This window comes from Somniosus microcephalus, chromosome 3, assembly GCF_052327205.1.
Source record: "Somniosus microcephalus isolate GS21.2 chromosome 3, FLI_Smic_1.0, whole genome shotgun sequence".
Lineage (NCBI taxonomy): Eukaryota > Metazoa > Chordata > Chondrichthyes > Squaliformes > Somniosidae > Somniosus > Somniosus microcephalus.
In genome coordinates, this window is record NC_140989.1 from 4776879 (window position 1) to 4791747 (window position 14869).

Below are 14869 nucleotides of genomic sequence, written 5' to 3' on the forward strand. Positions count from 1 at the left end.
GTGTGTGTGTACAGTGTGTGTGTGTACAGTGTGTGTGTGCAGTGTGTGTGTACAGTGGGTGTGTGTGCAGTGTGTGTGTGCAGTGTGTGTGTACAGTGTGTGTGTACAGTGTGCGTGTGCAGTGTGTGTGCAGTGTGTGTGTGCAGTGTGTGTGTACAGTGTGTGTGTACAGTGTGTGTGCAGTGTGTGTGTACAGTCTGTGTGTGCAGTGTGTACAGTGTGTGTAGTGTGTGTGCAGTGTGTGTACAGTGTGTGTGTACAGTGTGTGTGTACAGTGTGTGTGTGCAGTGTGTGTACAGTGTGTGTGTGCAGTGTGTGTGTAGTGTGTGTGTGCAGTGTGTGTACAGTGTGTGTACAGTGTGTGTGCAGTGTGTGTGTACAGTGTGTGTGTGTACAGTGTATGTGTGCAGTGTGTGTGTACAGTGTGTGTGTACAGTGGGTGTGTGTACAGTGTGTGTGTACAGTGGGTGTGTGTAGTGTGTGTGTGCAGTGTGTACAGTGTGTGTGTGCAGTGTGTGTGTGCAGTGTGTGTGTACAGTGTGTGTGTACAGTGTGTGTACAGTGGGTGTGTGTGCAGTGTGTGTGTACAGTGGGTGTGTGTACAGTGTGTGTGTACAGTGGGTGTGTGCAGTGTGTGTGTACAGTGTGTGTGTAGTGTGTGTGTGTACAGTGTGTGTGTGCAGTGTGTGTGTGTGCAGTGTGTGTGTGCAGTGGGTGTGTGTGCAGTGTGTGTGTACAGTGTGTGTGTGTACAGTGTGTGTGTACAGTGGGTGCATGCAGTGTGTGTGTACAGTGGGTGTGTACAGTGTGTGTGTGCAGTGTGTGTGTAGTGTGTGTGTGTGTGTACAGTGTGTGTGTGTGCAGTGTGTGTGTACAGTGTGTGCGCGCAGTGGGTGTGTACAGTGTGTGTACAGTGTGTGTGTGCAGTGTGTGTACAGTGTGTGTGTGCAGTGTGTGTGTGTACAGTGTGTGTGTAGTGTGTGTGTGCAGTGTGTGTGTACAGTGTGTGTGTACAGTGGGTGTGTGTACAGTGTGTGTGTGCAGTGTGTGTGTACAGTGGGTGTGTGTACAGTGTGTGTGTGCAGTGTGTGTGTGCAGTGTGTGTGTAGTGTGTGTGTGTACAGTGTGTGTGTGCAGTGTGTGTGTGCAGTGTGTGTGTACAGTGGGTGTGTGTACAGTGTGTGTGTGTACAGTGTGTGTGTGTACAGTGTGTGTGTACAGTGGGTGCATGCAGTGTGTGTGTACAGTGGGTGTGTACAGTGTGTGTGTGTAGTGTGTGTGTGTGTGTACAGTGTGTGTGTGTGCAGTGTGTGTGTACAGTGTGTGCGCGCAGTGGGTGTGTACAGTGTGTGTGTGCAGTGTGTGTGTACAGTGTGTGTGTGTACAGTGTGTGTGTGCAGTGTGTGTGTGTACAGTGTGTGTGTACAGTGTGTGTGTGTAGTGTGTGTGTGCAGTGTGTGTGTGCAGTGTGTGTGTGCAGTGTGTGTGTGCAGTGTGTGTGTACAGCGTGTGTGTACAGTGTGTTTGTGTACAGTGTGTGTACAGTGTCGGTGTGTACAGTGGGTGTGTGCAGTGTGTGTGTGCAGAGTGTGTGTACAGTGTGTTTGTGTACAGTGTGTGTACAGTGTCGGTGTGTACAGTGGGTGTGTGCAGAGTGTGTACCTGTAAGTGTAATATTCCAGCACCATTCTTTGTCAAGAGCTCTATAAATCTGAGAGATTGTGAGTGCCTCCTTCTGGCTCACTGTGACATTTTTTTTTCGAGTTCAGTGAAAGAAGTGGACTAGAGCTCAATGTAAAGCACTTCTTCAAATACTTCAGTGTCTACCAACAGCTTCCCACCATTGCCGTACAATCAAAATACAGTCGGAAAGAATGGAGAGGGACTGTGGGAGGCAGTGCTGGTGGAAATCTACCAGTTGCCAAATCGTACTTTGTACATCTAGTTTAGTTCAAGTAAAGCCTGAAAGTTCACCAGTAATATTTCTGTTAGCGCTACACGTACATTAAGAGATCAATTCACAATAATCAATGTCAAAAATGTAGGTTAATCCACGCTAGTTACTGAAGACTGGAACACCATTGCCTTCACAGAATAATACAAAAACAATGAGACAGGCTTGGCCTGAGAGCAGGGCTCCCTGTTTGAGGTATCAGGGACTGAGTGCAGGGTCAGGCAGTACCAGGGCTCCCTGTTTGAAGAGTCGGGACTGAGTGTAGGGTCAGGCAGTACCTGGGCTCCCTGTTTGAAGAGTCGGGACTGAGTGCAGGGTCAGGCAGTACCAGGGCTCCCTGTTTGAGGTATCAGGGACTGAGTGCAGGGTCAGGCAGTACCAGGGCTCCCTGTTTGAGGTGTCAGAGATTGAGTGCAGGGTCAGGCAGTACCAGGGCTCCCTGTTTGAAGAGTCGGGACTGAGTGCAGGGTCAGGCAGTACCAGGGCTCCCTGTTTGAAGAGTCGGGACTGAGTGCAGGGTCAGGCAGTACCAGGGCTCCCTGTTTGAGGTGTCAGAGACTGAGTGCAGGGTCAGGCAGTACCAGGGCTCCCTGTTTGAGGTGTCAGAGACTGAGTGCAGGGTCAGGCAGTACCTGGGCTCCCTGTTTGAAGAGTCGGGACTGAGTGCAGGGTCAGGCAGTACCTGGGCTCCCTGTTTGAAGAGTCAGGGACTGAGTGCAGGGTCAGGCAGTACCAGGGCTCCCTGTTTGAAGAGTCAGGGACTGAGTGCAGGGTCAGGTAGTACCAGGGCTCCCTGTTTGAGGTGTCAGAGACTGAGTGCAGGGTCAGGCAGTACCAGGGCTCCCTGTTTGAGGTGTCAGGGACTGAGTGTAGGGTCAGGCAGTACCTGGGCTCCCTGTTTGAGGTGTCAGGGACTGAGTGTAGGGTCAGGCAGTACCAGGGCTCCCTGTTTGAGGTACAGGGTCAGGCAGTACTAGGGCTCCCTGTTTGAAGGGTCAGGGACTGAGTGCAGGGTCAGGCAGTACCTGGGCTCCCTGTTTGAAGGGTCAGGGACTGAGTGCAGGGTCAGGCAGTACTAGGGCTCCCTGTTTGAAGAGTCAGGGACTGAGTGCAGGGTCAGGCAGTACCAGGGCTCCCTGTTTGAGGTACAGGGTCAGGCAGTACTAGGGCTCCCTGTTTGAGGTACAGGGTCAGGCAGTACCAGGGCTCCCTGTTTGAAGAGTCAGGGACTGAGTGCAGGGTCAGGCAGTACCTGGGCTGTTCGAATGAGACTGTCTGTTTTTTGTACAGGAAGTGCCGAAAAATCTGAGATGTCAGTGGACCAATGAAAGCGTATTTTTAAAGTAAAGTCCACTTTTTCTGCTTAATTCAGCACCAAAAACAGGTCAGAAGAAGCCAGGATCTGCGGCTGCACGCCGCCCCCCCACCGCCAGCACCCACCCCTGCCTGCCCTGCCCTGCTCCCCTCCTGGGGCACTAATTGTTGGGGTACATCCTGCCCATTTCCGAGCTCTCTCCAATACTGACTCTGGGAAGACAGAGTTCATCAGGGAGAACAGAAACTCAAAACATCGAAGAAGGAGCACTCCAGAAGAAATGACCCAGCGCTACTGGTTAGTTTGCTGATTTGTCAGTATGTTAAAACAGACTGTACCTGTCCCATTCCTTACCTCAATCAGTCCAAACCAAGACGCTCATGGACCAAGTGAAATTGGTTAAGATCATAACCAAACTTCCTAACTTGGGCCCAGATTGTGGCATCTGAGAGGCAAATGCTGGGGCTGTTGGTATCTTGTTAGACTGTGATTAGCAATGGATGTTTATTATCTTAATCACTTCCTCATAGCCCAGCTGGCCACGAGTGTTCAGCAGCCTGATCGTACACTCCCACAGGGAGCCCCGAACTGCAGGTACGCCTGCCCACGATCTCAGGTAAGCATACGCAGTGCACTGAAACGTCACGTCATAATAACAAGCACTACTAAGCTGTAAGGACGATGGCTGATATGTTTGTACCAGTAGAAGCAACAGCTGTGCTAACATTCTGTGGGGAATGGTTGTCATGACGCACTAATACAGGTTCTGCTGCTGGGCCGATCCCACAATCAGCAAATAAGCCTGGATGGGAAGCCAGAATCTCTGCAATCCAATGACGCATTGTGCCGTGCCGTGCTGTGCTCCTGTTAGTACACACAAAGATCCGGGAATTTCATCTCGTAAACTGGCACGGAACGGGGCTGCGTCTGGCCATAACCAGCCGTGATCGTGCCTGATGGGCTGGGAGGTGGCCTAGAAATAAAGAGAAACATTTAGAAAAGAAAAAGTGAGCAAGTGGGCGAATAGCCATTCATTGAAGTTATATGGATCACATTGCAAACTGTATCCAGTATACAGCTATACCACACACAGAGATGCATGTAAATCTACAGGCTAAACACAAAGGAAATAGGGTTCTGGAATATGGTTGCAGGGAAGGAAGACTGAAGCCCACAGTATTAATTGGGTCAGAGGCAATTAGACATCTTTATGGAGAGAGAAAGGACTGAAGGATATGGGGAGAAGGTGGGATTGGGGTATATGGAGAGAAGGTAGGTAGGTGGGGTTGAGAGATATGGGGAGAAGGTTGGTAGGTGGGGCTGGGGGATATGGGGAGAAGGTGGGGTTGGGGGATATAGGGAGAAAGTGGGGTTGGGGGATATAGGGAGAAGGTGGGGTTGGGGGATATAGGGAGAAGGTGGGGTTGGGGGATATAGGGAGAAGGTGGGGTTGGGGATATGGAGAAGGTGGGTAGGTGGGGTTGAGCGATATGGGGAGAAGGTTGGTAGGTAGGGCTGGGGGATATGGAGAGAAAGTGGGGTTGGGGGATATAGGGAGAAGGTGGGGTTGGGGGATATGGAGAAGGTGGGGTTGGGGATATGGAGAAGGTGGGTAGGTGGGGTTGGGGATATGGGTAGAAGGTGGGTAGGTGGGGTTGGGGATAGAGTCATAGAGTCATACAGCACAGAAAGAGGCCCTTCGGCCCATCATGTCCGTGCCGGCCATCAAGCCCTGTCTAATCTAATCCCATTTTCCAGCATTTGGTCCGTAGCCTTGTATGCTATGGCGTTTCAAGTGCTCATCCAAATGTTTCTTGAATGTTGTGAGGGTTCCTGCCTCTACCACCCTTTCAGGCAGTGAGTTCCAGACTCCAACCACCCTCTGGGTGAAAAAGGTTTTCCTCAAATCCCCTCTAAACCTCCTGCCCCTTACCTTGAAACTATGCCCCCTGGTTATTGACCCCTCTACGAAGGGGAAAAGTTCCTTTCTATCTACCCTATCTATGCCCCTCATAATTTTGTACACCTCAATCAGGTCCCCCCTCAGCCTTCTCTGCTCCAAGGAAAACAACCCCAGCCTGTCCAGTCTCTTTTCATAGCTGAAGCGCTCCATCCCAGGTAACATCCTGGTGAATCTCCTCTGCACCCTCTCCAAAGCAATCACATCCTTCCTATAGTGTGGCGACCAGAACTGCACACAGTACTCCAGCTGTGGCCTAACCAGCGTTTTGTACAGCTCCATCATAACCTCCCTGCTCTTATATTCTATGCCTCAGCTAATGAAGGCAAGTATCCCATATGCCTTTTTAACCACCTTCTCCACCTGTTCTGCTGCCTTCAGGGATCTATGTACATGCACACCAAGGTCCCTCTGATCCTCTGTCTTTCCTAGGGTCTTACCATTCATTGTGTATTCCCTTGCCTTGTTAGTCCCTCCAAAATGCATCACCTCACACTTTTCAGGGTTAAATTCCATTTGCCACTGTTCCACCCATCTGACCAACCCATGTACATCGTCCTGTACCCTGAGGCTTCCCTCCTCGCTATTTACCACCCCACCAATTTTCGTGTCATCTGCGAACTTACTGATCATACCTTTTACATTCACATCCAAATCATTAATGTAGACCACGAACAGCAAGGGACCCAGCACTGATCCCTGCGGTACCCCACTGGACACAGGCTTCCAGTCACAAAAACAACTTTCGACCATCACCCTCTGCCTTCTGCCACTAAGCCAGTTTTGGATCCAATGTGCCAAGGCACCCTGGATCCCATGGGCTCTTACCTTCCTGACCAGGCACCTATGCGGGACTTTATCAAAAGCCTTACTGAAATCCATGTAAACCACATCCACTGCACTACCCTCATCCACACACCTAGTCACCCCTCAAAAAATTCAATCAAATTGGTCAGACATGATCTCCCCTTGACAAAGCCATGCTGGCTATCCCTAATTAATCCTTGCCTCTCCAAGTGGAGACTAATTCTGTCCCTCAGAATTTTTTCCAATAATTTCCCTACCACTGATGTTAGGCTCACTGGCCTGTAATTCCCTGGTTTATCTCTACTACCCTTCTTGAATAATGGTACTACGTTAGCTGTTCTCCAGTCCTCTGGCACATCCCCTGTGGCCAGAGAGGTTCTGAAAATTTGTGTCAGAGCCCCTGCAATCTCCTCCTTTGCCTCACATAGCAGCCTGGGATACATCTCGTCCGGGCCTGGGGATTTATCCACTTTTTGGCCTGCTAAAACCGCTAGCACCTCCTCCCTCTCGATGCTAATATGTTCAAGTATATCACAGTCCCCCTGCCCGATTTCTATGTCCACATCGTCCTTCTCCATAGTGAACACAGATGCAAAAAATTCATTTAAAACCCCACCTACATCTTCTGGCTCTACACACAGCTTGCCACTTTGGTCCCTAATGGGCCCTACTCTTTCCCTAGTTATCCTCTTGCCCTTAATATACTTATAAAACACCTTAGGATTTTCCTTTATTTTGCTCGCCAGTGTTATTTCATGGCTCCTCCTCGCTCTCCTAATTTCTTTTTTAAGTATCCCCCTGCACTTTTTATACTCCTCTAGGGCTTCCTCTGTCTTTAGTCCTTTGTATCTGCCAAAAGCCCCCCTTTTTTTCCTAATCCATTCTCGTATATCCCTTGACATCCAAGGTTCCCTGGGCTTGTTGGTCCCACCCTTGACCTTTACGGGAACATGTTGCCATTGCACTCTCTCTATTTCCTTTCTGAAAGACTCCCATTGCTCTGATGTGGATTTTCCTTCAAGTAGCTGATCCCAGTCCACATTGGCCAGATCCTGCCTTATCATATTAAAATCGGCCTTCCCCCAATTTAGAACCTTTATTTCCGGTCTGTCCTTGTCCTTTTCCATGACTACCTTAAATCTCACCGAATTGTGGTCACTGTCACCAAAGTGCTCACCTACTAACACTTCTACCACTTACCCAGCCACATTCCCTAGAGTTAGGTCCAGTACCCCCCCCTCTCTTGTTGGACTTTCTACATGCTGGCTCAAAAAGCTCTCCTGGATGCATTTTAAGAATTCTGCACCCTCTAAGCCTTTCACACTCTGACTATCCCAGTTAATATTGGGGAAGTTGAAGTCCCCCACTATTATTACCCTATTATTTGCACACTTCTCTGAGATTTGCCTACATATCTGTTCCTCTATCTCCCCCTGACTGTTTGGGGGCCTATAGTACACTCCCAGCAAAGTTTTTAAGTTCTACCCATATGGCCTCATTAGAGGAACCTGTTAATATATCATCCCTCCTTACAGCAGTAATTGACTCCTTAATTAATATTGCGACACCCCCTCCTCGTTTACCTCCCCCTCTGTCTCGCCTGAAGATTCTATACCCCGGAATATTGAGCTGCCAGTCCTGCCCCTCCCTCAACCATGTCTCCGTGATAGCAACAATATCATACTCCCATGTGTTCATCAACAACTTCAGTTCATCCCCCTTATTCGCAAGACTCCTTGCATTAAAATAAATGCCACCCAGCCTTGCCCTGCTCCCTTGTGCCGTTACATATTTGCTCTGCCTTCCAAGCTGACTTGTTTTTTCCTCTATATTTGGCTGTACATCACCCCCTATTATAGCTCCACTCTGTATCCCATCCCCCTGCCAAGTTCGTTTAAACCCCCCCCAACAGTGCTAGCAAACCTCCCCGCAAGGATATTTGTCCTGTTCTGGTTCAGGTGCAACCCGTCCGACTTGCACAAGTCCCACCTTCCCCAGAAGCAGACCCAGTGATCCAGGAAACTAAAGCCCTCCCTCCTGCACCAACTCTTTAGCCACGCATTCATCTGCTCTATCCTCCTATTCCGATACTCACTAGCACGTGGCACCGGGAGTAATCCAGAGATTACAACCTTTGAGGTCCTGCTCTTTAATCTGCTACCTAGCTCCCTAAATTCTTGCTGCAGGACCTCATCCCTCTTCCTACCCATGTCGTTGGTCCCAATGTGAACCACGACCTCTGACTGTTCACCCTCCCCCTTCAGAATGCCCTGCAGCCGTTCAGTGACATCCTTGGGGAGAAGGTGGGTAGGTGGGGTTGGGGAGAAGGTGGGTAGGTGGGGTTGGGGATATGGGGGGAAGGTGGGTAGGTGGGGTTGGGGCTATGGGGAGAAGGTGGGTGGGTGGGGTTTGGGATATGGGAGAAGGTGGGTAGGTGGGGTTGGGGCTATGGGGAGAAGGTGGGTGGGTGGGGTTTGGGATATGGGAGAAGGTGGGTAGGTGGGGTTGGGGTTACGGGGAGAAGGTGGGTAGGGGATATGGGTAGGAGGAGGGTAGGTGGGGTTGGGGATATGGGGAGGTGGGATATGGGGAGAAGATGGGTAGTGGGGGTTGGGGATATGCGGAGAAGGTGGGTAGGTGGGGTTGGGGATATGGGGAGGTGGGGTTGGGGATATGGAGAGAAGGTGGGTCGGTAGGGTTGGGGATATGGGGAAAAGTTGGGTAGGTGGGGTAGGTGATATGGGGAGAAGGTGGGTCGGTAGGGTTGGGGTTATGGGGAAAAGTTGGGTAGGTGGGGTAGGTGATATGGGGAGAAGGTGGGTCGGCAGGGTTAGGGATATGGGGAAAAGTTGGGTAGGTGGGGTAGGTGATATGGGGAGAAGGTGGGTCGGTACGGTTAGGGATATGGGGAAAAGTTGGGTAGGTGGGGTTGGTGATATGGGGAGAAGGTGAGTAGGAGGGGATTAAAGGAGAAAAGGAAGGAAATAAAGAAAGAAGGGAATAAAGGAAGTAAGAACACATTTATGCAGGGTGATTCATGTTGCTGCGCATTACTTTGCCAGTGCAGTCTCTGTCGTTATGTTGGTAATTACATCAGGCAATATTGGTTCATGGGATGAAGGCCAGCCCTAATTGCCCTTGAGAAGGTGGTGGTGAGCCGCCTTCTTGAACCGCTGCAGTCCGTGTGGTAATGGTACTCCCACAGTGCTGTTAGGGAGGGAGTTCCAGGATTTTGACCCAGCGACGATGAAGGATCGGCGATATACTTCCAAGTCAGGATGGTGTGTGACTTGGAGGGGAACTTGGAGGTGGTGGTGTTGCCATGCGTCTGCTGCCCTTGTCCGTCTAGGTGGTAGAGGTCGCGGGTTTGGGAGGTGCTGCCAAAGAAGCCTTGGCGAGTTGCTGCAGTGCATCTTGTAGATGGTACACACTGCAGCCACGGTGCGCCGGTGGTGGAGGGAGTGAATGTTTAAGGTGGTGGATGGGGTGCCAATCAAGCAGTCTGCTTTGTCTTGGATGGTGTCGAGCTTCTCGAGTGTTGCTGGAGCTGCACTCATCCAGGCAAGTGGAGAGTATTCCATCACACTCCTTACTTGTGCCTTGTAGATGGTGGAAAGGCTTTGGGGAATCAGGAGGTGAGACACTCGCCGCAGAATACCCAGCCTCTGACCTGCTCTTGTTGCCACAGTATTTATGTGGCTGGTCCAGTTAAGTTTCTGGTCAATGGTGACCCCCAGAATGTTGATAATGGGGGATTCAGCGATGGCAATGCCGTTGAATGTCAAGGGGAGATGACTAGACTCTCGCTTGTTGGAGATAGTCATTGCCTGGCACTTGTGTGGCACGAAAGTTACTTGTCACTTATCAGCCCAAGCCTGAATGTCGTCCAGGTCTTGTTGCATGCGGGCATGGACTGCTTCATTATCTGAGGAGTTGTGAATGGCACTGAACACTGTGCAGTCATCAGCGAACATCCCCATTTCTGACCTTATGTTGGAGGGAAGGTCATTGATGAAGCAGCTGAAGATGGTTGGGCCTAGGACACTGCCCTGAGGAACTCCTGCAGTGATGTCCTGGGGCTGTGATGATTGACCTCCAACCACCACAACTGTCTTCCTTTGTGCTGGGTATGACTCCAGCCAATAGAATGTTTGCCCCCCGATTCTCATTGACTTCAGTTTTACTCGGACTCCTTGATGCCACATTCGGTCAAATGCTGCCTTGATGTCAAGGGCAGTCACTCTCACCTCACTTCTGGAATTCAGCTCTTTTGTTCATGTTTGGACCAAGGCTGTAATGAGGTCTGGAGCTGAGTGGTCTTGGCGGAACCCAAACTGGACATCAGTGAGCAGGTTATTCGTGAGTAAGTGCTGCTTGATAGCACTGTCGATGACACCTTCCATCACTTTGCTGATGATTGAGAGTAGACTGATGGGGCGGTAATTGGCCGGATTGGATTTGTCCTCCTTTTTGTGGACAGGACATACCTGGGCAGTTTTCCACATTGTCGGATAGATGCCAGTGTTGTAGCTGTACTGGAACAGCTTGGCTAGAGGCGCGGCTAGTTCTGGAGCACAAGTCTTCAACATGATAGCCGGGATGTTGTCGGAGCCCATAGCCTTTGCTGTGTCCAGTGCGCTCAGCCATTTCTTGATATCACATGGAGTGAATCGAATTGGCTGAAGACTGTCTTCTGTGGTGGTGGGGACCTCAGGAGTAGGCCGAGATGGATCATCCACTTGGCATTTCTGGCTGAAGTTGGTTGCAAACGTTTCAGCTTTGCCTTTTGCACTCACGTGCTGGGCTCCACCATCATTGAGGATGGGGGTATTCATGGCGCCTCCTCCTCCCATTAGTTATTGAATGGTCCACCACCATTCACGAATGGATGTGGCAGGACTGCAGCTTTGATCTGATCCGTTGAGTGTGGGATCGCATGGCCCTGTCTATAGCATGCTGCTTTCGCTTTTTAGCATGCATGTAGTCCTGTGTTGCAGCTTCCCCAGGTTTTATCAAACACAAAAAGTTAGTATGCAGGTGCAGCAGGTGATCAGGAAGGCCAATGGAATCTTGGCTTTTATTGCAAGGGGTTGGAGTATAAAAACAGGGAAGTCTTGCTTCAGTTATACAGGGTATTGGTGAGGCCACACCTGGAATACTGCGTGCAGTTTTGGTTTCCATATTTAAGAAAAGATATACTTGCTCTCGAGGCGGTTCAGAGAAGGTTCACTCGGTTGATTCTGGAGATGAGGGGGTTGACATATGAGGAAAGGTTGAGTAGGTTGGGCCTCTACTCATTGGAGTTCAGAAGAATGAGAGGCGATCTTATCGAAACATATAAGGTTGTGAGGGGGCTTGATTGGGTGGATACGGGGAGGATGTTTCCACTGATGGGTGAGACTAACATAGAAACATAGAAGATAGGAGCAGGAGTAGGCCATTCGGCCCTTCGAGCCTGCTCCGCCATTCAATGAGATCATGGCTGATCATCCAAATTCAGTACCCTGTCCCTGCCTTTTCCCCATATCCCTTGATCCCTTTAGCCTCAAGAAATATATCCAACTCTTTCTTGAATATATTTAATGAACTGGCCTCCACCGCCCTCTGTGGCAGAGAATTCCACAGGTTCACCACTCTCTGGGTGAAGAAATTCCTCCTCATTTCAGTCCTAAATGGCTTACCCCTATCCTTAGACTATGACCCCTGGTTCTGGACTCCCCGGCCATCAGAAACATCCTTCCTGCATCTGGTCTGTCCAGACCTGACAGAATTTTATAGGTTTCGATGAGATCCCCTCTCAATCTTCTAAACTCCAGTGAGTATAAGCCCAATTGACACAATCTCTCCTCATACGTCATTCCTGCCATCCTAGGTATCAGCCTGGTGAATCTTCGCTGCACTCCCTCCATGGCAAGAACGTCTTTCCTCAGGTAAGGTGACCAAAACTGCACACAATACTCAAGGTGCGGTCTCACCAAGGCCCTGTACAACTGTAGCAAGACATCCTTGTTCCTGTACTCGAACCCTCTTGCTACGAAGGCCAACATACCATTTACCTTCTTAACCGCCTGCTGCACCTGCATGCTTACCTTCAGCGACTGGTGCACAAGAACACCCAGGTCTCTTTGCACTTCCCCTTCTCCCAATCTATTGCCATTCAAATAATAATCTGCCTTCCTGTTTTTGCCACCAAAGTGGATAACCTCACATTTATCCACATTATAGTGCATTTGCCATGTTTCTGCCCGATCACCCAACCTGGGCAAGAACTAGGGGGCATAATCTTAGAATAAGGGGCTGCCCTTTCAAAACTGAGATGAGGAGAAACTTCTTCACTCAGAGGGTAGTAAATCTATGGAATTTGCTACCCCAGAGAGCTGTGGAAGCTACAACATTAAATAAATTTAAAACAGAGATAGACAGTTTCCTAGCAGATAAGGGTTATGGGGAGAGGGCAGGGAAGTGGACATGAGTCTAGATTCGGATCAGCCATGATCCTATTGAATGGCGGAGCAGGCCCGAGGGGCCGTATGGCCTACTCCTGCTCCTACTTCTTATGTTCTTATGTTGGCACTGCATTTTTAGGTATGCCTGGTGCTGCTCTTGGCTTGATGGTAATGGTAGAGTGAGGGATATGCCAGGCCATGAGGTTACAGATTGTGGTGGAATACAATTCTGCTTCTGCTGATGGCCCACAGCACCTCATGGATGCCCAATTTTGAGCTGCTAGACCTGTTCTGAATCTATCCCATTTAGCACAGTGGTAGTGCTACACAACACGATGGAGGGTGTCCTCAGTGTGAAGACGGGACTTCGTCTCCACAAGGACTGTGCGGTGGTCACTGCTACCAATGCTGTCATGGACAGATGCATCTGTGACAGGTAAATTGTGAGGTCAAGTAGGTTTTTCTCTCACCACCTGTCGCAGGCCCAGACTGACAGTTATGCCAATCAGGACTTGGTCAGCTCAGTCAGTAGTGGTGCTACCGAGCCACTCTTGGTGATGGACATTGAAGTCCTTCACCCAGAGTACATTCTGTGCCCTTGCTACTCTCAGTGCTTCTTCCAAGTGGCGTTCAACATGGAGGAGTACTGATTCATCAGCTGAGGGAGGGCGGTAGGTGGTAATCAGCAGGAGGTTTCCTTGTCCATGTTTGACCTGAAGCCATGTCCGGAGTCAATGTTGAGGACTCCCAGGGCCACTCCTTCCCGATTGTATACCACTGTGCCACCACCCCTGGTGGGTCTGTCCTGCCGGCGGGACAGGACATACCCAGGGATGGTGATGGAAGAGTTTTGGACATTGGCTGAAAGGTATGATTCTGTGAGTATGACTATGTCAGGCTGTTGCTTGACTAGTCTGTGGGACAACTCTCCCAATTTTGGCACAAGTCCCCAGATGCTGGTGAGGAGGACTTTGCCGGGTCGACTGGGCTGGGTGCGCCATTGTCGTGTCTGTAGCTGGTGCTGAGGTCGATGCCGGGTGGTCCGTCTTACTGTTTCTCGTAGCGTTTTTTTTACAACTGAGTGTCTCGCTGGGCCATTTCAGAGGGCAGTTAAGAGTCAACCACGTCGCTGTGGGTCTGGAGTCACATATAGGCCAGACCAGGTAAAGACAGCAGATTTCCTTCCCTAAAGGGCACTAATGAACCAGATGGGTTTTTATAACAATCCGATAGGTTTCATGGTCACCATTCCTGATACTAGCTTTTTATTCCAGATTTATTTAATTAACTGAATTGAAATTCCCCAGCTGCCGTGGTGGGATTATGAACTCATGTCTCGGGATCATTCATCCAGGTCTCTGGGTTACTAGTCCAGTGACATTACCATTACACTACCGTTCCCTTCCCAGCAGCACCCACATCCCAGGAACGAGTAAAGGAAAAACCCCTTTACTGCACAGCTCGAAGATGTGACGGTCTATTTCCACTGGGCTCAACAAAAGAGATGGCACGTTCACCCAGAATTCACCACTTTAGTTTTCAGATGGGCTTTTCATAGTGCGGGCTGAGTGAGGTACACAAGTTCCTGCAAAACCTACCTTATAGTTATCTCAAATATTTGATTCAGTTTACTCTGCAGAATGGTCGCCTGTAATTAAAGGAATGAGAAGCATAAAGTGAGTATATAAAACCACCGGCCGGACAGGCGACGATATCTTAAATTCAAGTATCTTAACCAGAACCAAACTCTACTCCACCATTCCCAACATATGGAACATCTTCCTCCCCTTGTAGAAAACGGCAGTGCACTTGATTGGCAAGATGGTACAGCACAAAATAACGATAACCAGCAACAACTGTGGCCTCTCACAGGGGAAGTGGGGACGCGGATGGGAATGAGCTGGGGAAATTGAGATGGGAAATTGAGATGGGGATGGAGATTAGGATATGAACCAGGGTATAGATTAGGATTCCCAACCCTCCCGGAATGACCGGGAGTTTCCCCCAGTCGGGGGTCCCTCTCCCGAGCTCTGCCTCCAGTAGCTCAGGAGATCAGTGATTTCACAGAATCATAGACAGGTACAGCACGAAAGGAGGCCATTTCAGCCCATCGTGTCCGCGCCGGCCAACAAAGAGCTATCCAGCCTAATCCCAGAAGAAATTTCCCCTCAAATTCCCTCTAAACCTTCCCCCAATTACTTTAAATCTGTGCCCCCTGGTTTTTATAGGGGATATGATTAAGAAGTTTGCAGATGATACTAAAATCGGCTGTGTGGTTGATACTGAAGAAGGAAGCTGTAGACCACAGGAAGATATCAATACATTGGTCAGGTGGGCAGAACAATGGCAAATGGAATTCAATCCGGAGAAGTGTGAGGTGATGCATT

The 14869-nt window shown here is 49.8% G+C and overlaps 1 protein-coding gene across 1 annotated transcript in view; it reads right to left on the bottom strand.

The window, feature by feature from the left end:
• Nucleotides 1-1229: 1229 nt before the first annotated feature.
• LOC147120802 (protein EFR3 homolog B-like) overlaps nt 1230-14869 on the bottom strand; it is a 181720-nt gene continuing 168080 nt past the window's right edge. The window contains exons 19-20 of the mRNA XM_085978777.1: nt 14081-14130; nt 1230-4242 (exon numbers count right to left, since the gene is read on the bottom strand). Coding sequence (XP_085834903.1) covers nt 4137-4242; nt 14081-14130 — 156 coding nt within the window. The 3' untranslated portion in view covers nt 1230-4136. The remainder of the gene's footprint in view (nt 4243-14080; nt 14131-14869) is intronic.